The sequence below is a fragment of the Pristis pectinata genome, chromosome 31 (assembly GCF_009764475.1).
Source record: "Pristis pectinata isolate sPriPec2 chromosome 31, sPriPec2.1.pri, whole genome shotgun sequence".
Classification (NCBI taxonomy): domain Eukaryota; kingdom Metazoa; phylum Chordata; class Chondrichthyes; order Rhinopristiformes; family Pristidae; genus Pristis; species Pristis pectinata.
Genome location: NC_067435.1, coordinates 18197593 through 18220924, shown reverse-complemented (window position 1 = coordinate 18220924; position 23332 = coordinate 18197593). Strand labels below are relative to the sequence as shown.

The 23332-nt window shown below is 48.3% G+C and overlaps 1 protein-coding gene across 1 annotated transcript in view; it reads right to left on the bottom strand.

The window, feature by feature from the left end:
• Positions 1-434: 434 nt before the first annotated feature.
• The window catches only part of LOC127585034 (hepatic lectin-like), a 29400-nt gene continuing 6502 nt past the window's right edge, over positions 435-23332 (bottom strand). The window contains exons 5-8 of the mRNA XM_052042159.1: positions 21367-21438; positions 16936-17087; positions 13725-13834; positions 435-1531 (exon numbers count right to left, since the gene is read on the bottom strand). Of these exons, the coding sequence (XP_051898119.1) occupies positions 1399-1531; positions 13725-13834; positions 16936-17087; positions 21367-21438 (467 nt within the window). The 3' untranslated portion in view covers positions 435-1398. The remainder of the gene's footprint in view (positions 1532-13724; positions 13835-16935; positions 17088-21366; positions 21439-23332) is intronic.

The following is a 23332-nucleotide window of genomic DNA, read 5'->3' as shown; positions in this document are numbered from 1 at the left end:
GAGAGATATGGGTTGAATGCAGCAAATTGGGATGTCTGGGTGGGCATCGTGCACTGGTTGGGTGGAAGGGCCTGTATCTGTGCTGCATTGCTCTCTGACTCCCTGACTCTGTCCCCGTATCCATCACAACACTACGGAGTAGATTGAAAACAAACTGCTGGTGAAACTCAGTAGGTCAGACAACATCTGTGGAGGGAAATGGACAGTCAACGTTTTGGGTCGAGACCTTTCACCTGGATGACAGATTAGCTGTCATGGTCTTACTCAAAATCGAGTGATAAGAAACAACTGCAAGGCACAAGGCCTCAGGGTGAACAGCAGCCCTTGTACGCCATCAACAGGATCATTAGGAGCACCAACCATCCCAGTGCACCCTCCTGACCGCTGACTGACAATGAACACACTGAGACACCCAGAGCCAGAAACTCCTTTATTGAACATCAAGATCAGCAGGGACAAGTTTGCAGAGGGAGGCAGGTTACAGCAGATTAAAAATCTTCCAATCCTGAGGAACAATCCTGCAGTTACAAACCTGGCTATTTAATTGCCCCAAGATCCAGTGGTCTTCCAGAAACCCAGGGGAGGTGGGAGTGTGGAGGAAGTGGGTGAGGGGAGGTGAGGGAGCAAGATGAGGTGGATCGGAGAGGACTTTGGGGATGTCGTCATCCTCGAAGAGATGAGGTTCCTTTTCAAGATTTTGGCAGCGTATTGTTTTCAACTTGTTCCAGTCAGGGACAGAAAATGAAGCTGTTTCACCCACAGATGAAGAGCAATGTCTTCTGTTGAAGTTTGCACAGACATGATGGCACCACAATGGTCAGGGTAAAGTGGGGAAAGGTGGGGTAGAGCAGGGAAGAAGGAGGAGTGTGGGGAGAGGGGACACCCTGTGACCAGACCTGATGTGGGAGGAACCAGATCCACTGGCCTTTCAGTCGGCACTCTGAGTGGGAGTGTATAGAAACCATTCCTTCGTTCAAATGAGGGCGACACATATCACATATCACTGCTTCCAAACAGTACCGCAGGTTTGAGACTCCCAGGGCAGCCTTGTTGCCAAGGGCTGGAGCTGGAGAGATGCGAGGGATCAGAAAGCACCGATGAACACACACTGCACTAGCACATTGCAACATTCCAGAAAATTGGATGTGGGTCCCCACCGGAAGGACAATGTGGATATTCCCCACTTGGGTCTTTGCACTGCTGGGTGAGGATAAACTGATTGTGAGCTCTGGGCTTTAGTACAGTTTCAGTGGGGAGTGGGAGGGAGGGAGGGAGAGCTCTGGCCACAATCCGCCCCACCAATCCCAGCTCAGGGCTGCTCACCTGGGATGCAAACATGGGACATATACAAATAGGTTCACTTCCCACTTTGTCCCAACTGTAACGTGAAGGGATGTATTACTCTGCTAGTTTTTCGCAGATGGGGGGATGTTTGGAACTGCAGGGCCAATCGTGCCAAAATCCCTCTTCAGTAACCACACAGTCTTCATCCTGATTCTCATCACCATTGGGTTGACCTCTCGCCCAGAACCTGAGGGAGGAGCGAGAGGTGGAACAGAATGAAGGGACAGTTCGATAATTCAGGAAAGGACCATTTCTAATGCACGCACTGCCGGAGGTTCCACTAACGACTGGTGGTTAAACATTTAATAGCAGCAGTGTCCCCTCTATCATGACCCAGTGGGCTTCATCACCCTGAATGTGGATTCCCTTGTGTGTTTCTGCCTGTATCAGAAGCGGCTGCCAGCTTGTTCACGGACACTGATGGTTCTCACTTTTACCTCTTCCACTGCAGACATTCAACAAATGTCCGAAAGGCAGAAATGCACAGAGGCAAGCTCCTTCATTGACAAATAACTGGATTTCTGCAGCTCGACACAGGTTTGGCCTTATCCCCACACTGCCATAGAGCAGCGTCACAGAGTCATACAGCATGGAAATAGGCCCTTCTGCCCAACTTGTCCATGCTGACCATGGTGCCCACCAAGCTGGTCGCATTTACTCGTATTTGGCCCCAATCCCTCTAAACCCCTCCTATCCATGTACTTATCCAGATATCTTTTGAATGTTGCTATTGTACCTGCCTCAAACACATTCTCTGGCAGCTACACACCACCGTCTGTGTGAAGGAAGAAGTTACCCCTCAGGGTCCTTTGAAATCTTACTCCTCTCACCCTAAACCTATGCCCTCTGGTTTTTAGTTCCCTTTCCCTTAAGAAAAAGGGATGATTTTATTATGATTTTATACACTTATGTACACTTTTATACAAATATGACTTTATACACTTCTTTAAGGTCACCCCTCAATCTCCCTCACTCCAAGGAATAAAGTTTTAGCCTGCCCAACCTCTCCCTATAACTAAAGTTCTTGAGTCTTGGCAGAATTTTCATCGATCTTCACTGCATTCTTTGCTGTTTTATGTTGTCTTTCCTCTTATAAGGTGACCAAAATTGTACACGGTACTCCAAGTGTGGTCTCACCAACATCTTGTACAACTTTGCCGCAACGTTAACCATGGAACCGCAGGTCTGTGTGCCCATCCACATCCTGCAGCGCCCCTCCACCAAGTCTAAATTCCTATCCCTTCCTCTGGCTCCTCTGGTCTCTCAACTCGCATTTCTCCATCTTCCGATTTACCCAGCACCTGTTTGCTGGTTCACTAACCTCTCTGCCCCGGTCTCAGTTTCACCACAGATGTTGCCCGTCCTGCTGAGTATTTTCAACATCTGGAGACACAAAAGATTGCAGGCACTGGAATCTGGAGCAACACACCAAATGCTGGAAGAACTCAGTAGGTCGGGCAGCATCTGTGAAGCGAAATGGACGGTCATCATTTTTGGTCAAGGCCATTTATCTGGACTGAAAGTTAGCAGCACCAGTATAAAAAGTGGACGGAATGGGTAGAGCAAGAGCTGGCAGGTGGATCCAGGTGAAGAGAGAGGGTGGTGAAAGCCAGATGGGGATGGGGATTGGAATAGCTTCAGCTTCAGAGGCTGGGAGGTGATGGGTGGAAGCCACAAAGAGCTGAAGATGATGGAATCTGATTGGAGAGGAAGGTGGAGCGTGGAATAATAGAGGTGGGGAGGGCACAGTTGAATAGTCGTGGAGGGGAACCATTGGGAGGAACTTGTGGGTAATGGGCAGGTGGGGAGAGGAAAGAGACATAGAGATAGGGGCTAGGTGCGTCAAAAGGAAAGAGAAAAGGATCAGAGGGGGAGCAGTTACCGGAATTGGAGAATTCAACATTCATATTGACAGGTTGTAGACTACCCAGGCGGAATATGAGGTGATGTTCCTCCAATTTGCATTTAGACTCAACCTGACAGTGGAGGAGGCCGAGGATAGACATGTTGATGTGGGAATGGAGGGGAGAATTAAAATGGCTGGCAGCTGGGAGATCCGAACGGCTAGACAGCAGGAGCAAATGTGCCCGGCAAAGCGGTCACCCAGTTTGCACTCGGTCTCACCGATGAGGCGGCGGCCACAATGAGAGCACTGGATACAATAGATAATGCTGCTGGATTTGCATGTGAAGAACTGCCTCACCTGGAAGAACGGTTTAGGGCCCTGGGCAGTGGTGAGGGAGGAGGTGTAGGGACAGGTGTTACAGCTCTGATGGTTACAGGGGAGAGTGCCTGGGGAGGGAGGGGGACAGGTGGGGAGGGATGAGCAGATCAGGGAGGCATGGTGGTCCCTGTGGAAAGCAGAGAGGGAAGGGGAGGGGAAGATATGGGTGGCGGTGGAGTTTCAAAGAATGATATGCTGGATCTGTGGGCTGGTGGAGTGGTAGGTAAGGACCAGGGGAATTCTATCCCTGTTCTGCCTGGTGGAGTAAGGGCAGAAGTGTGGGAAATTGAGGAGATGTGGGTGAGTGCTCTATCAATAATAGAATGTGACGGGAACAATCCCTGCTTTCTGAAAAGGGAGGACATGCCAGATGTCCGGGAGTGGAAGACCTCATCTCGAGAACGGATGCAGCAGAGATGGAGAAAATGAGTAAAAGGAATGGCATCCTTGCAAGTGATAGGGTGGGAGTGAGGAGGTGTAGGATTAATAAACTAGAACTGTATTGATATCTTAAGACGGATGAGAATTATGGCTGCTCGAAATACTGATTTAAAAAGTGTCCTTCAGGCCAGAACAGCCACACCACTGCTTACCTGGGCTGTGTGCTGTGTGGTAATTGCTGTGTCTGGAACTTAATTCGATTCCCATTATGCTTGACTATGGAGATGATGGTCAATCTTAACGGGAAATGGGAAGGCTGTCTCAAACAATGAAGGTGATACCTGCCTTTGTCTCACCCGATTGCAAAATGATTAGCTGAACCTGTGGTGTGAGGCTGCTCTTTGTCCATCTGCAGTAGCCCTTTGTCCGTTTCCTGCTCAACCAAGAACTCCGGCACCTGACTCATTAAAGTGTGCATGACAACACCTGTATAAATCTTTGTCTACCCCTTTGTACTAGGAGAACACGGGAAGTGACTCTTAGTGAGTGCTGAAGAGAATTCTCCTAGCGGTGCACTGCTAATAAAGGTATTTGTTCGAATCGACCTCGTGGCACTGTGTTATTTACAGTGGACGGATAGGGAAATTGATTTCGGGACGACAATTTGGCGAGCCAGCCAGGAGTCCAAGACAAGGTTTCGGAAGCGGCGTGAGCGACCGACGGGGATAACGGCCACCTGAGACGGACGGGCCCACAAGGTACAATTCACCTTGATCCCTCTCAGGCAGTCGGACACCTGTTCGATCCCTTCGCTTACCGACAATCCTCTGACGGACTCCTCGCGAACCTGCCCGAGTGCCACAGGTAAGAAGGGGTTCGAGTCCCCAGTTAAGTCCTGTTGGGGGTTCGAGTCCCCAGTTTTGGATTTGGGATTTGAAGTTGTGAATTTCAAGGTTTTGAGCTCTAAGTTCTGAGATTGGTTCTCCAGTACTACCGCCCTGCCTTAGACCGGTTCTTAAGAGGGGAAATCCCCCACGGAAAGGTCAGGAACCTGAAGTGGGTGAAGGAAAGAGACCGATCTTATAGGTAATCTCAGCGATTCGTACCGTCCGATCGGGTAGAATACAAATATGGGACAAACTCTCGATAAGTCTGGGTCCAATACCCCACTATCTAAGTTATGTAAAGACGATCCGAAGAACGAGAGTAACTTCCGTAAATTATCAGCATTCCTCAATAAGAAATTGGGAAACGAAATATGGCCATTGGGGGGAACTTGGGACGTAGATAAATGCCTAAAGGCAGAAAAGGCAATTTGGGAGCGGAATACAGGGGAAAAATGGAAATTATTAATGTCTACTTGGAGAAAAACGGCTGAAGACCTAACAAATAAATCTAAGCAGGCTAGCTGGGAACATAATGCGCGCAGAAGGGGAATTAGTGTGTGTGATGAACAGGGAAATCCTAAGAGTTGGGGAGTCCTGAAGTCTCAGTGCGGAGACCACGATGCTGAAAGGAGCAGAAGGGAGAGAGGAGAGGTAAATGAGGTGTATAAGGAGAAGAGCAGAAATAAAAATAAAAGTAGTAAGGATAAAGTGGAGGTACCTCCCGACATGTCTGGCGTGCCCCTATTGTTCCAAAGTAATGATACAGATGAAGAGGAGGAGGATTGGATGGTCCGACCCACAGCCCCTACCTACCCCCCCCCCGGTTTCATTGCCGCCCCCATATAATGTGGCTAGCCCGCCAGCCATCCCGCCCCTACCACCAGCGACTGCTAGCCAAGTCCCGCCCACAGGACAAGTCCATGAACCTATTGCGTCCCGAACCAGGATGAGGCTTAGTCGAAGGGAAAGCCCACAGACAGGTGGCTCTAAGGCCACAGACAAACGACGGAGCTTTCTGGCAAGGGACGGTCCTTCAATAGATTCTCAGACGGACACCGACTCTGATTCTACCACTGATTATGGCGACCCTACAGATCCCAGCCTACCGACCATGTTGAACGGGGTTAAGGGAGCCGAGGTTAAGAAACAATTCCCCAACAGGAGTGTTCCCAATCCTGATCCAGCCCAAGCCAGAGCTAATCCTACAATCCAAATTTACACCCCTTGGAAGCCTCAGGAGATGTGCTTAATCATGAGTCGGGCACCCAACCGTAAAACCAACCCGGAGGATTTCATAGATTATGTGATTGGGACAATTCAGATGTATCAGGCCACCCCACAAGACCTTTTCAGCCTTTGTTGCATGACCCTTACGACTGATGAAGTGGCACAGTGGAAAGAACACCTGGGGAACTACGCTGACTGGACAGCCTTTCAGGCGGCCGTCCGGCCTCAGGACCAGGTGGCCACTATTAGAACTGCCCTTCGTAAAACCCTCCAACAGCCTATTGACATAACTAAAGTTTTAGAATGCCGACCAAAACAAGGTGAGGACGGCCCAGACTTTTGGGACCGTTTCTGTTCACTTTACGGTACCTATGCGGGGGACGATGCCTACAACAGAGGCAATGCCTCCCCCCAGTTTAACACCCTCTTATTACAATGCATCCCTGCGGGAGTGGCCTCATCTATCCGCACTAATGACATGAACTGGCCTGACCACACACGACAAGCCATGAGGAGGGCACTAGTCCATTTCTGGAGTAACGGGCGCGAGTCGAAAGCCACAAAGATAAAACAGGAAATGGTGCAGAGACCCCCTCGGCCCCAACCTTCCAACTCCGACAATACGGGCTATCAAATGGAGCGGCAATTTTGCATTCCAGAAGGGGTTGACTGGTCCGGTAAAGGATACCCAGTATACCCCAATGACTTAAGAGCCCCAGTGTACGGGCCCCCTTGTGGGCCACCACCACCACCCTCTCGTAATTACCTAGGACCCAGGGGACCCCAACAACCCGCACCGGCGAACGCCAGGCCGACGGGATGCTACCTTTGTGGGGCACCTGACCATTGGCGGAGGGACTGCCCCCACTACCGTCATCAGCAGACCAGACTCCCTGATAGACGACAACCTTTTTCAACCAACAACCCGTTTTCTGCCTGACTAGACGTGGAGAGTAGCCTCTCCATGTACCCTGCCCTCACTGATAACCCGGACGATGAACCCATCGTCAATTTCTTAGTTGAAGGAAAGCCGATTCCCTTTATGATAGACACGGAAGCAAATACTTTGACCCTTGAAGCCCCTTGTATTACCCAGCATGATTTTAAACTGTCCACTGCTTTAGTTCCATTGAGCGGACTGGAGGGACAGGAAAGATCCTACCCCTTAACTGAACCCTTACAAGTTAAATTTGAAGATCGGGAATGCCTGATCCAGTTTGCAGTAACCACAAGCCTGGGGGTTAACCTAGCCGGAAGGGACCTGCTCTGCTCCTTCCAACTCAAAATACAATGCCTGGATGACGGTATTACCATTACTGGTACTAAAAACCATAGGATCCTCTGGATTCACCAGCCTCCTCAGTGGTGGACGGTGAATCTCACGAGCAGCGATTTTAACCCACCCTTGGAAACCACTGACCCGCATGTGACGCTAGCTTACGACCCCACTGGGGCCTCAAGGGAACTAGAAGGGTTGTATGCTCCTCTCCTGGGTAGCATGGTGACCATCACTATTTTAGGGGAAGTAGTGGGGAAGGAGGGGGCAGCACTTCTAGTCCAAGTGCCTAATGAATTCTGGAATCAGTCAGGCTTGATGTCCCCTCACATTACCCTGTCAGTTAACGAGGGACATAGACCAAAGGAACTGGGATTCCTAGCCCACCGGCTTGAGGTACAGGCAGCAAAGGCCTTTTTGGGGTTCCTCAGGCTCTGCCAGGGGGGACCCTGACTTACTACCTCGTCCCTTTCTCGGTGACGGGCTGTTTACACCATCACCGGCCCCATCGACCCCCTCCGGATGAACCCACTCCCGATTTATGGGCCGCATCGAAGTCCGAGGTGGGATACACCCCAGTGACCCCAGTCCAGATCCGTGTAAGACAGGGAGCACAACTGCCTTCCGTCTCACAGTATCCCCTTCGGAGAGAGGCAGTCGATGGAATAACTCAGTTAATAGATTCATTCTGCAAACAGGGCATCCTGGTTCCTTGCCAATCACCTTGTAACACCCCCATTTTACCCGTCCCCAAACCCGGACCAACAGAGTGGCGCCTTGTACAAGACCTACGTAAGGTCAACGAGATAGTGGAGCCATTACATCCCGTGGTCCCGAATCCAGCTACCATTCTCAGCAGTATCCCTGCCGACTCTTGCGTTTTTACCATTGTGGACCTGCAGCATGCATTTTTCGCAATTCCCCTCTCTCCCGACTCGCAGTACCTGTTTGCTTTCACCTTCCAAGGTCAGCAGTACACTTGGACGCGCCTCCCACAAAGTTTTATACACTCCCTGACTATTTTTTCCCAAGTTTTACATAATCAACTCCAAGGGTTGCTCCTTTCTGATAAATCCACCATTGTCCAGTATGTAGATGACCTTTTACTAGCAAGCCCCTCGGAGCCCGCCAACATCGCGGACACGAATAGACTTCTTAACGCACTCCACTCGTGGGGATACGTAATACCTCCACAGAAAGTAAAACGAACCCAGCACCAGGTAAAATTTCTGGGCACCCTCTTAAGTGCTACTGAGCGGCGGCTCACTCCCGAACGTATTACGCCCATCGTTGCCACCCCACCGCCCACTACCCCAAAGGGTTTGCGCGCCTTCTTAGGGTTAGTAAATTTCTGCAGACAGTGGCTACCTAACGTGGCGCTCCTTACTAACCACCTCACACCCTTGGCCTCAAGCCAGTCCGTGGGACCCTTTGAACTTACCAAGGAACAAAGGGAGGCCTTTGATAGCCTCAAACAGGCCCTTGCCAGCGCCCCGGCCCTGGGACGCCCTTTGTATGATTGCCCATTTCAGCTCTTCTTGAATGTCCTAGAGGACTGCGCTACAGCCATCCTTACTCAAACCCATGGGGATAGGAAAAGACCGGTGGCAGACTACTGCACTCGGCTGGACCCAGTTGCAAGGGGACTTCCACCATGCTCACAAATGCTTCCAGCCATTTATTCCCTAGTAACAGCAGCCTCCAATATAACCTTGCAACAGGCAGTGATGGTTTATTCCTCCCATACCGTAACGGCACTCTTAACTTCTCACCAGACGCAACACCTTACCCAGGCCCACTTAAACAGATACGAGGCAGCACTCCTGAATAGCCCGCTCCTCACTTTTGCTTACTGCACGACCATTAATCCTGCCACCTTCCTAGAGGCCCCACTTGAGGATCTTGCGGACCCACCTCATGACTGTCTAATGCATAACCACTTTTTAACTGCACCTCGCCCGGACCTTTCAGATAAGGCCATCCAGTCAGCCGACTTAAACCTGTACGTCGACGGTAGTTCCTACATTTCTGAACAGGGCATCCGCCTTAGCGGCTATGCTGTGGTTAATGACTCCCAGAGTGTGGAATCGGCATCTCTGCAGCCCCCAGTCTCTGCCCAAAAAGCAGAACTCTTTGCCCTGACCCGAACTTGCATTTTAGCCAAGGACAAAGTAGCTAATGTCTTCACTGACTCCCGCTATGCTTTTGGAGTTGCCCATGATTTTGGCCAACTCTGGGCACACAGGGGATTTCTGACCTCTACAGGTAGCCCCATACAGAATGCGGTTTATGTAAAGAACCTCCTCCAAACCATCCTCCTCCCAAACAAATTGGCCATCACTAAATGCTCCGCTCACCTTTCAGATGCCTCCCCAATAACCCAGGGGAATAACAGGGCAGATATAGAAGCGAAATTGGCAGCACGCCAGGGGTCTAAAACCGTTTCCACTATGGAAAAACAAGCAGTTGTTTGCAAGCCAAACATAGCAACACCGGGCACCCCAGACATGGTCACTGTGCAGCACTTACAGGGGGACGCCCCTGACTCAGAAAAACAAATGTGGAAGGCGCACGGGTGTACGCACTCTGCGCTACATGGCCTCTGGGTTACTCCAGTCGGTCAAGTATGTATACCTGATTCTTTGTTACCAATGCTTATTGACTGCCTACATTCTGACACCCACCTTGGCAAGGAGGGAATGAGTAACATTTTACTACGTACCTGGTGGCACCCCAGATTGGAGGAAGCAGCACAAGGCAAAATATGGTCGTGCTTGATATGCCAACAAACCAATGCCGGGAAAGGGGTGGTGCACCCCAGGCAAAAACCCCTTGCCAGGTGGTCCTTTTGAATGCATACAACTCGACTTTATTGAATTACCGCGTGTACATTGTTACAAGTACTGTCTTATTATTGTTGATGTATTTAGTAGATGGATTGAAGCTTTTCCAACCACCAATAATAAGGCCTCAGCAGTGGTAAAGTTATTGCTCACAGAGGTTATACCAAGGTTTGGGGTACCCCGACGGATAAGTTCTGACAATGGCCCCCACTTCATAGGGAAAATAAATAAGGAATTGTGCGAGGCATTGCATATCGAACAGCAGTTCCACTGCACCTACCACCCTCAGTCAGCAGGTGTAGTAGAGAGAGCTAACAGCACCCTTAAGAATAAACTAACCAAATTAGTGTCAGAGACAGGTCTAAACTAGTTGAAGGTTCTCCCCTTTAGCATTATACCATATGAGAATCACCCCCCCCCACTCAGCCACCGGGGTATCGGCTGCTGAAATTGTCTATGGGCGTCCGGGAAGAACCCCATGGGATGCTGCCACCCAACCCCCCACACAGGTTGACCTTAATATCATGGGGGATGAACTACAAAGGTATTTCAGACAACTTACATCCTCTAAAGTTTCTTCATTCGCAGGTGGGGAGTGCCTTTAAACCACCTGAAGAGCAGAACACAGAATTGCCTGACCTGGAAATCGGAGACTCAGTACTGATACGAGATTGGGAGCGCCCTAAACTGGGACCTCGGTGGAAAGGCCCCTTCCAGATACTACTCCAAACACCGACAGCTGTGAAAGTAAAAGGCCAGGAATGTTGGATTCATCTGAGCGACAGCAGACGATGGCCACCGGAGGAAAGCTAATACCTTTTAAATTCGGACTCCTCACCATTACCAGTACTCTTGTGTGGGCTTTAGAGGATAATTTGTTTTACAAAATACATATGCAGCTACATGGGAATCGCACTGTTTGTTACCCCTTGGCAGAGTCAGTGGAAGGCCGTTTTATAGCCACACCAAGCTGGAGCCCCAGGGCCCTCTTAAAGTATGAATTTTCAAAAACAAAGTGTGTTGGACAGACGGGAACTTACAGGAGGGGGCTGCCGGGTAAATGCTTGCAAGGAACAGTAACAGGACCTCGTAGTACAGCCCACCACCAGTCCTTCTCCCACAGTTTCACCGGCATAGGGTGGGGTTGTGGGCTAGCGATTGTACAGCATATGATAGCATGTGCCGCCACTACCTGTACAGAGAGGAATTGCGGGTTTAAAGGGGGATGGTTTAGCTGTGAGTGCGCTGCCACCAGGTGTGCTACGTTACTTGCAGGAGAGCGATGGGTTTGTGGAGAAGGGAACGGGACCCACGTGAGATTGTCTAATGTCTCTTTAGAATGGCTAACCAGGGAGAATTACCTGAGGGAGCATGGGAGAAATGTTGCTGGGATCTCTTGGTATTCTCAAATGCCCAGTCCACGGCAATCAGGTAATGTAACCTGCTACCGGGCTAAGGAAGGGTATGTGTTCCTCTTTAATGGCTCTTTCACCACAGCCACCCCCACTCTGCCAGCCTGGTTTGCAATAGGAACAATCGGGCCGGTCACGGTCCCCTGCCCCCAGAAGGCTCATGTCCGATGAAGACTTGTGCTGCGGTCAGTTAGTGAGGAGTTCTGTGAGGATTGGAAGGATCCTATGTCATTGGGATCTCCCTTAGCATCGTTAGGCTATGGATTCCTGAGTACTCTCTCTCTGGGGGGTTTGGCAGGAACTATAGCCGCAAAAAAACCGGAACTACCTTATTTGTGGACTGGCTGCACTGGGAAACAGTACTATGGAGGGCCTGAAGGCAGTGAACCGGGAACTGGCAGAGCTTCGACTTTATGCCCAGCAGACCCGGTATGCTGTGGACTACCAGTTGGCTCAGCAAGGAGGAGTATGTGCTATAGTTGGGGACAAATGCATCACCAACGTGAGAGACGAGTCCTACAACATCTCCCATGCCATTCAAGACATTCAGACGCAAGTAGATAGCTTTAGACAGGGATTTACAGGAGGGACAAGTTGGTTGGGGTGGCTGCTAGGAGGATCGTGGGCATCATACCTGCTGCATGGAGCTGTGGGGCTAATCGTGATTATAATAGTATGCTGTGTGGTGCTGGCCTGTCTAAATACTTGTTGCAAGGTCCTTATTAATAAGCTCTCGGCCCCGTTCTCAGCTCCGCTCTAGTTTATCATGAAATGATAAAAAGGGGGGAATGAGGAGTCGTAGGATTAATAAACTAGAACTGTATTGATATCTTAAGACGGATGAGAATTATGGCTGCTCGAAATACTGATTTATAAAGTGTCCTTCAGGCCAGAACAGCCACACCACTGCTTACCTGGGCTGGGTGCTGTGTGGTAATTGCTGTGTCTGGAACTTAATTAAATTCCCATTATGCTTGACTATGGAGATGATGGTCAACCTTAACGGGAAATGGGAAGGCTGTCTCAAACAATGAAGGTGATACCTGCCTTTGTCTCACCCGATTGCAAAATGATTAGCTGAACCTGTGGTGTGAGGCTGCTCTTTGTCCATCTGCAGTAGCCCTTTGTCCGTTTCCTGCTCAACCAAGAACTCCGGCACCTGACTCATTAAAGTGTGCGTGACAATACCTGTATAAATCTCTGTCTACCCCTTTGTACTAGGAGAACTCGGGAAGCGACTCTTAGTGAGTGCTGAAGAGAATTCTCCTAGCGGTGCACTGCTAATAAAGGTATTTGTTCGAATCGACCTCGTGGCACTGTGTTATTTACAGCGGACGGATAGGGAAATTGATTTTAGGACGACAGGAGGAGGTGTAGTTGAGATAGCTGTGGGAGTCAGTGGGTTTGTGGTAGATGCTGGTGGATTCTCTTGCCTCCTGAGATGGAGACAGAGATATCAAGAAAGGGGAGAGGTGCTAGAGGTGGACCAAATGAATTTGTGGGTGGGTTTTATTCAGCCCTTAGTTTGAGCCCTTATTGTGCTCTTAGGTTGAGGGCAAATTTTACGCCTGCCTTTTTGTTGGCTATATGGAGCATCCATTCTCAATACTGTGGCCCATGTGCGTGCCCATGGCTCCACCTTTGGTTTGGAGAAACAGGGAGCAGTTGTTAAGGGTAAGCACAGGTTCTGCCAGACGAAGGAGGGTGGTGATGGAGAGGAACTGGCTGGGTCTGTGTTCCAGAAAGAAATGGAGGGCACTAAGGCTTTTCTGATGGTGAATAAAAGTGTCCAGGGATTGGATGTCAATGGTGAAAAGGAGGCAGTGAGGGCCAGGAAATTGAAAGTTGTCGAAGAGCTGGAGAGCACGTGAGGTGTCACAGATGTAGGTGGGAAGGGACTGGACCGGGGGACGAGATGGAGTCGAGATAAGAGGAGGCCAGTTTGGTGGGGCAGGTAAGGAAAGGAATGGAAAAAGAAAATGTTTCTGGGAAAGGAAGGGGGTGGGGTGTAAGCTGAGTGCCAACGGCACAGGGCGACATCATACAGACTGCACATAACTCTGAAATAAAGGAAGATCATTGCTGACCTAGGTGGAACTTCCTCACTGTGGGATACAAAACAACACTCACTTGACATTTGAAGCATAATCCGTGCCATCCACCCAGCGCCAGGTCCCTTCTTCAGCAGTGTCATGGAGTCCAATCCAATGCTCGCGGTTTGTATTCTGCTGGATATATTCCTGTTGGGTAAATAACAGTGTGGCCACATGAACAGATTTCCCTGTGTGAGTGACACGACTAAAGGCTGTTTGTCCAGCACCTATCAACTCAGCCATTTACCGTGATAAGCTTTACGAAAGTAGCAGATTTGGTCTGGCATCGATATAAAAGGGTCTGCAATTGATAGAACCTGCTCCCAGTCTCCAATACCCCATGAGTGCCCTACCCAAAGAGCCATGAGTCGCGGAAGCTGCTTTGATTCGGCCCATTGAGAATGCTCAGATGTTCTATTCTTGTTCCATTACACAACTCTGACCTGCACTAATGTGATGTTGAGGTGCAGAAAAGCAGCTTCAATGCAACACACAATCTTCTGGAGAATTTGGCGGGTCGAACACCATCTGTGGGAGGAAAAGAATTGCCGACGTTCCGGGTGGAAATCCTCCATCAGGACTGGGAGGCGGAAGACTTCTTCAAAGTTGGCATACTTTGAAATGAACTTTGCAGTGGAGCAGTACACTGGAGATGCAAGAGACTAGAAGTGTTGGAACTTGGAGCAACTTGGACCTGAAACGGTGACAGTTCCTTTCCTCCCACAGATGCTGCTCGATCCACTGAGTACCTCCAGCATCTTGTTTGTTGCTCCAGATTCTGGCATCTGCAGTCACTCGTGTTTCCAAGCAGTTTTCATGTTTAGCCCAGGCTGGATTTCACTGTTAGCTTTGCTGCTGGGCAGCAAATCTTGTCGAGAGATGATAGGTATTGACAAGAGATGTTGCAAATTGAGTCAAAAAGAGAAAGGAAGCATGTGTAAGTTTTCGGAAGTTAAGATCAGACAGGCCTTTTGAGGAATATAAATGAGCAAGAGAGAAATTAAACAGTGAATCAGGAGGGCTAAATGGGGCCTTGAAATATCCTTGGCGAGCAGGATTGAGGAGAATTCCAAGGCATTTCCTACATACATTAAAAACAAGTGGGTAACTATGGAATGGGGAGGACCACTCAAGGACAGGGGGTTGAAGGGTAGGCGAGGTTCAAGTTCCTAGGAATGAACATCATCAATAGCCTGTCGTGGTCCAATCATGTAGAAGCCACGGCCAAGAAAGCTCACCAGCGCCTCTACTTCCTCAGGATGCTAAAGAAATTCGGTACGTCCCTTTTGACACTCACCAGCTTTTACCGATGCACCATAGAAAGCACCCTATCTGGATGCATCGCAGCTTGGTAAGGCAACTGTTCTACTCAAGACCGCAAGAAACTGCAGAGAGTTGTGGACACAGCCAAGCGTGATGGAAACCAACCCCCCCTCCATGGTCTTTATCTCTTGCTGTCTTGGTGAAGTAGCCAGCATAAGCAGAGACCCCATCCACCCGGGTCATTCTCTCTTCTTCCCTCTCACATCAGGCAGAAGATACAGGAGCCTGAGGGCACGTACCACCAGGCTTAAGGACAGCTTCTATCCCACTGTGATAAGACTATTGAACGGTTCCCTTATATGATGAGATGGACTCTTAACCTCACAATCTACCTTGTTGTGACTTTGCACCCTAGTGTCTATCTGCACTGCACTTCCTCTGTAGCTGTGACACTTTACTCTGTACTGTTATTATTTTTACCTGCACTACATCAATGAACCCTGTACTAACTCAATGTAAGTGCACTGTGTAATGAATTGACCCATACAATCGGTATGCAAGGCAAGTTTATCACTGTACCTTGGTACAAGTGACATGGTAGCGTAGCGGTTAGCGCAATGCTACTACAGCGCCAGCGATCAGGGTTTGATTCCGGTCATTGTCTGTAAGGAGTTTGTACGTTCTCCCGTGTCTGCGTGGGTTTCCTCCGGGTACTCCGGTTTCCTCCCACATTCTAAAGACGTACGGGTAGGTTAATTTGGGGGTTTAAAATGGGCGGCGCGGACTCGTTGGGCTGGAAGGGCCTGTTACCATGCTGTAAATAAAATTTTAAAAATTTAATTTAAAGCTAAACCAATACCAATACTAAGCACGCCTGATGGGTTCTACTCTAGGTTATTGAGAGGAGCAAAAGAGAGATTGCTGTGGCCATGACAGGGATCTTTGTATCCTCCTTAGCCACAGGCGAGGTCCCAGAGGTCTGCAGAACAGCGAAAATTGTTCCTCTGTTTAAGATGGGAAGTTGAGTCCAACCAGTTAAATTGTAAATCGGTGAGCCTCGCATCAGTGGCAGAGAAATGACTGGAGAGCATTCTTAGAAATGGGATTTAATTACATCTGGAAAAACATAGACTTATTGGGGTAGTCAGCATAGCTTGGTGAGGGGAAGGTCGTGTTTCACAAACTTGAGTGAGTTTTTCTGAGGAGGCAATGAAGGTGATAGATGAGGGTGATAGATGAGGGTAGGGCAGTGGATGTTGTCTACATGGACTTTACTGTAGCTTTGACAATGTTCCTCATGGTAGACTGCCGCAGAAGATTAAGACAGATGGGATTCATGGAGACTTGGTTGATTGGATTGAAAATCAGCTGGGCCATAGATGACAAGAGGGTCCTGGTGGAAGGGTGTCATTCTGACTGGAGGCCTGTGACAGTTGTATTCCATAAGGATTGGTACTGAGACCTCTGTGATATAACTGATTTGGATGAAAATATCGGTGGGCTGATTTGTAAGATTGCAGCGGTTTGATTGGCTTTTGGACAGTCACATTAACAGGCAGGGAAGTGATAGATAAAGACCACATGCAGACAGATGTAAGGCTTAATTTGGCACCACTGTCGGTGTAGACATCATGGGCTGAAGGGCCTTTTCCCGTGCAAACCACTCAATGTACTATGTTGTCTGTCATGCAGTAAGTGATCAGGCAAAATGTTCCCTGGATCTGGTTGTTGCAGAGAGGATCATCCCTGCAGAGAAACGTCCTGCTATGCCTCATTGTAGCTTCAGAGGGCAGCATCTGCACAATGCCACCTCTCAGTTACTTTTACTTTGATCCTTTGGGTTGGAATAATTGTTCTAGCCTTTAATGCATTAGCAGTGCGAATGTCTATCAAACCCTTCTTATTTTCAACATAGAATGAATATGGGATTGTACACCTAAATAAGACCAAAATATAAGTGCATTTAATGATCAAATTGCTCCTACCTGCTCCGTTGTACTGTGAATGACCACAAGCTGGGAATTCATTGAGGCACAGAATTTTTGAGCTTCAGTCCACGTTTGTTTAGTTGATGAGAAGAAATGAAGCCTTTTATTGAATAGTCTCCATTGGTTGAAAGGTGGGATAAGAGACAGATCTGTGGAGACATTTAAACGCAAGTCAGATAAACCTGTGGCATCGCGAATCCTTGTAATTCTCCTTTCTCACACAAATTTTCCATGTGGAACATACTTACATATTATTTTGTAGGTACAATCTAAACCATAAAAAGTCCCCACATTGCACATCTAAAAGGGACCTCGCCAATCAAATTTGTTCTCGTATTGAACTCACATAAATTCCCGGCCCCTACTAACCCCAGGGCTCATTGACCTTCATCAGCTCCTGTGCAGATAAGACCCAAGTTTCAAACTTCTCATCCTCGTGACCCAACCCCGACATGGCCTCACACCCTCAGTCCTCCATAACTTCCTCCTGTTGAATACCCTCGGAGATGTCTGCCATCCTCCAACTCTGGCAACTTGTCTAAGCGCTGTTTTGAATTTGTTACCAGTGGAAACTACCAGATTGCATTTTTTGAAGAGGTGATCAAAATTTCTAGTTTCGAGAAAGGCACACTTAGAGGGTATTAGACATGGAACTGCAAAGATTGATTAGCAGAGCTGGCTTTTCACAGCTGGCTGTGCAGACGGCTGGCAAGTGGGAGACTTTTAAAAGTAAGATACAGAGAGTTTAGGGACAGCATTTTTCTGTTAGAGTGAAGGGCAAGACTGGCAGGGTTAGAGAACCTCAGTTAACGAAGGATATTGAGGCTCTGGTCAGGAAAAAGTTGTGTTCCAGGTGTGGGCAACTAGCATCACGCGAATCCATCGTGATTTAAAAATTCATTTAAAAGGGAACTCAAGAGGACAAAAAAGAGGGTACAAACAGCCCTGGCTGATAAGGTAAAGGGAAATGTACCTGGGGGCCTGACCAAGTGTATCCTAGGACACTGTGAGAAACCAGGGAGGAAATTTCGGGAGCCCCTCTTATAAGATAAAGTAAGATAAGATTTTTATTTGCTACATGTACATCGAAACACACAGTGAAATACATCTTTTGCGTAGTGATTTTTGGGGGGCAACCCGCAAGTGTCGCCACGCTTCCGGCGCCAACATAGCATGCCCACAACTTCCTAACCCCTACGTCTTTGGAATGTGGGAGGAAACTGGAGCACCCGGAGGAAACCCACACAGACACGGGGAGAACGTACAAACTCCTTACAGACAGTGGCCGGATTTGAACCCAGGTCGCTGGCGCTGTAAAGCATTGTGCTAACCACTATGCTACAGTGCCGTTACAGATATTTGTATCTTCCTTAGCCACATGTGAGGTACTGGATGACTGGAAGGTGGCTAATGCTGTACCTTTATTCAAGAAAGGCTGCAAAGACAAGTCAGGGAACTACAGGCCAGCAAGCCTAACATCAAAGGTGGGGAAGTTACTGGAGGGGATTGTGAGGGACAGAGTCTGCCAGCATTTGGAAAGACAAGAGCAGCTTAGGGACAATCAGCATGTCTTTGTGCATGAAAAATTGGGTCTGATGAATTTGATTGAGTTTTTTTCAAGAGGTACCAAGAGGAGTAACAAGGGCAGAGCAGTATTCTGTTTTATTTTACCCTGTTCTACCTCAATGCTCTGTGTAATGAATTGATCTGTACGAACGGTATGTAAGACAAATATTTCACTGTACCTTGGTACATGTGACAAGAATAAACCAATACCAATACCAAGAGACGTGGTCTACATGAACTTCAGCAAAGTGTTTGACAAGGCCCCACGTGGTAGGCTGATCTGGAAGCTTGGATCACATTGACTCCAGAGGGAGCTAGCCAATTAGACAAAAATGGAGGCATGTGTTTCAGATTGGAGACCAGTGACCGGTGTTTTGCTGCAGGGATTGGAGCTGGGTCCACTGTCCTCTGCCATCTATATTAACGATTTGGATGGCAACATTGGCAACATGTCCAGTAAATTTGCCAATGACACCAAGTTTAATGGTGTAGTGGAGAGTGAAGAGGGTTATCTGTGTTTATAAGGTTATCTGTATACCAACTTGGAAAGTTGGCCAGAGAAAGGAAAATGGAATTTATCTTGGACAAGTGTGATGTGTTATACTTTGGTAAGTTAAGCCACGGCAGGACTTACAAAGTGAATGGTAGGGCCCTAGAAAGTGTTGTAGAACAGAGGGACCTTCGGGTACCGGTCCATTGTTCTCTGAAAGTAGGGACAGAAGTAGACAGGATGGTGAAGAAGGTGCTTGGCACACTCGTCTTCGTTGAGCAGGATATTGAGTACAGATATTGGGACGCCGTGTTACAGATATACAAGAGGATGCTGAGACCACCCTTGGAATACTGTGTGCAGTCCTAATCACCTGGGTATTGGAAGGATGTCGTGAATCTAGAGAGGGTGCAGAAGTTATTCGCAAGAATGTTACCAGCACTGGAGGGCTTGAGGTATGAGGAGAGACAGGGTAGGATGGGACTCTTTTCTCATGGAGTGCAGAAGGCTGAAGAGTGACTTTATAGACATTTAGAAAATCATGTGTAGCACATATATGGAGAATGGTGACAGTACTTTTCCCAGGGTAGGAGAGTCTAAAGCTAGAGGGCATAGGTTTAAGGTGAGAGGGGAAAGATTTAAAAGGGATCTGAGGGCTACCTTTTTCACCCTGAGGGCAATGGATGTACGGAACGACCTGCCAGAGGAAGTGGTAGAGGTGGCCACAATTACAACATTTAAAAGACATTTGGAGAGGTACATGGACAGGAAAGGTTCAGAGAGATATGGGCCAAACGAGGGGAATGGGATTAGCTCAGGTAGAAAACTTGGTCGGCATGGACCCGTTGAGCCGAAGGGCCCATTTCCGTGCTGAAGTACTCCAAACCTGATCGTCAGCTGACCAGGTTAAACCTCCCATCCTCTTTGCCTCCTGCTCCCTTGGACACGCCCTTTTAGGATCTCTCTGACCAAGGTTTTAATCAGAGAATCACATAAGGTTTTGGTTTGGGGGAGGTTATTCGGCTCACTGCGCCCATGCTGGAAATTGACTCTCACTTCTTTATCACTTGCGAGCACCCCTCCTCCCAACTGTGAGAGCGTTGGGATGTGACGTAAATCAAAGTTGTTGTTGTTGTTGCCTGCCTGGTTGAATATGGAACCGGGCTGAATGTGAAACGTACCGAGGTTCAAGAGATGACATTCAGAGAACCCAGGGACACACAGGAAGAAAGAGGAACAGAGGGATAAATTGATGCTTTAAATATAGTCTTGTGTTTGTTGGTTAATGTTTATTGTAAACATTGTCAAACCATTGGCAGGCCAAGAGAAAATTAAAACCCAAGTTATGTTCAACGTTTTAGAACATAGAACATAGAAAACCTACAGCACAATTCAGGCCCTTCGGCCTACAAAGCTCTGCCGATCATGTCCCTGCCTTAGAGACCCATAGCCCTCTATTTTTCTCAGCTCCATGTACCTATCCAAGAGTCTCTTAAAAGACCCTATCGTATCCGCCTCCACCACCGTTGCCGGCAGCCCATTCCACACACTCACCACTCTCTGAGTAAAAAACTTACCCCTGACATCTCCCCTATACCTATTCCCCAGCACCTTAAACCTGTGTCCTCTTGTGGTAACCATTTCAGCCCTGGGGAAAAGCCTCTGACTATCTACCCAATCAATACCTCGCATCATCTTATATAATTCTGTCAGGTCCCCCCTCATCTCCAGCGGTTCCTGGCGACACTTGGCCATCGGAGACACCAGGCAATATACCTGAGCGGAGGGGTTTGGATGGAAGCGGCGCCTTTCCCTTTCCCCTCCAACCCCAATACCCCTTCATCTTTTGCTGCTGCCACAGCCCACTCAGACACGACATCTCCTGACCTGACCATGGGTGAGCCTGTGGGCAATTCTCTTGAGCAAGGTCGTGATCCTGCCCGTGGGCACCGGTCATATGGAAAGTCATAACCTCACCATTAATCGGTCACTGCTCTCAGACAGCAGAGGGTCCCAGAAAATTAGGCCAGAAATCCTAACCCCTGAGCAAAGTGTGCTCGGGGGTCTCAGACCAAGGTCGGACCTCGCTCTTTAACTCCCCTCATAATGAGCACAAAACTGAAATCACAGGCACCGTTCACTCTCACATTACTGGTGTCTCCGATTCAAACTAATCCAAGCAATTGTATTGTCAGCATGTCCTCCACTTCCAGGTTCCTCCACAATGGGATTTCAAAATCAGTAGTTCGGACGGGATCAACGCTTCTCCCTCCGCCCCCTCCCCCCCACTGCCCGTTTCCATGTTCACCATTCAGACGGTTTCCTGGTGATTAATTGGAGAAGAACGGTCTCTCTGATGATACTAAACGTACCCTCTCTCAGCCCTGAAATCTCAGCTTGAAGTTCAGCGAATTCTTTGCTGGTATTCTCAAAGTTTCCTGTAACTGAAGAGAGGCAACAGTTTAGATTGTGGGGCCCCATTTCACAATGAATTTGATCCTGATCTGACACTCCTGGCTCCTTGTCCACCTGAAGTCCACAGCTTGTGCAGATTTGAGGACCTGGACAATTGCAATCATTACGCCCTTGTTCAAAATAACGTGTGGGGATAAACCCAGTAAATACAGAACCATTAGTTGAAGTTTGGGAAAGTTCGAGATGATCACGGGTGGTCCTACCACGGGAAGACTGATTGCAGATGAACAAACAACTGAGGGGCATGCAGTTGATCAGGTGCTTGTGGAATTTGCAAGGCGTTTGATGAGCTGCCGCATTGTGGGTTTGCCAACAAGATCCTAACCCAGGGAACAATAGGACTGTAGCATCATGGACAGAACATTGATGAAGTAGTGGGGGCAGAGAATGAAGGTGGCTGGTAAAAGCGCCAAAGTAACATGAAACAGTAGCATGCCATCTCTCTGGCCCTACACTCAGCTCTGGAGCATCTGGATAGTAAAGACACATATGTTAGACTATTGTTTATTGGCTACAGCTCTGCCTTCAATACAATAATCCCAAGTAAGGTTGTCAGCAAACTCCGAGACCTAGGACGCAACACCTCCCTCTGTAACTGGATCCTTGACTTTCTAACGAACAGACCGCAATCAGTGAGGATAGACAGCAATACATCTGGCACAATTATTCTCAACACTGGTGCCCCACAAGGCTGCGTCCTCAGCCCTCTACTCTACTCCCTATACACTCATGACTGTGTGGCCAGATTCTGCTCTAACTCTATCTACAAGTTTGCGGATGATACCACCGTTTTAGGCCATATCTCAAACAACGATGAGTCAGAGTACAGGAAGGAGATAGAGAGCTTAGTGGAATGGTGTTACAAGATCACAAGACAAGGGAGCAGAAGCAGGCCATTTGGCCCATCAAGTCTGCTCCAAGGAAAAGGGAAAAAAAAAGAAATGAGAAGTGGGGAATGGGGGGCGGGGAAACCTATTCTAATCCCAATTTCCGGCCTTATCCCCATATCCTGACTATTTAGATATCTATCTATCTCCTCTTTGAATGCCCCCACTGATCTGGCCTCCACTGCTGTACGTGGCAAGGAGTTACACAAATTCACCACCCTCTGGCTAAAGAAATTTTTCCTCATCTCTGTTTTGAAACTGTACCCTCTAATTCTAAGATTGTGCCCTCTGGACTCACCCACCAAGCGAAACAGCCTAGCCACACTTACTCTGTCCTTTCCTATCAACATTTTAAATGTCGCTATGAGGTCCCCTCTCATTCTTCTGTACTCCAGTGAGTACAGTCCAAATGCTCATCATACGTAAGCTCTTTAATTCCTGGAATCATCCTCGTAAATCTCCTCTGAACCCTCTCCAACATCAGCACATCCTTCCTAAGATGTGGGGCCCAAAACTGCGCACAGTATTCCAAATGAGGCTTCACTAGTGCCCCGTAGAGCCTCATCAACACTTCCTTACTTTTATACACTATACCTCTCGAAATGAATGCAAACATAGCATTCGCTTTCTTTACCACCAATCCGACCTGGTGGTTAACCTTTAAGGTATCCTGCACGAGTACCCCAAAGTCCCTTTGTACTTCCGTACTTTGAATTTTCTCTCCTTCTAGATAATAATCTGCCTGCTTATTTCTTCTTCCAAAGTGTACAACTGCACATTTCTCAACATTGAATCTCATCTGCCATTTCCTTGCCCATTCTCCTAAACTGTCTAGGTCTCTCTGCAACTTTCCTATCTCCTCAATACTCCCTACTCCTCCACCTATCTTGGTGTCATCCGCAAACTTAGCCACGAAACCATTTATTCCATCATCCAAATCGTTAATGTACAAGGTAAAAAGGAGCGGCCCCAACAC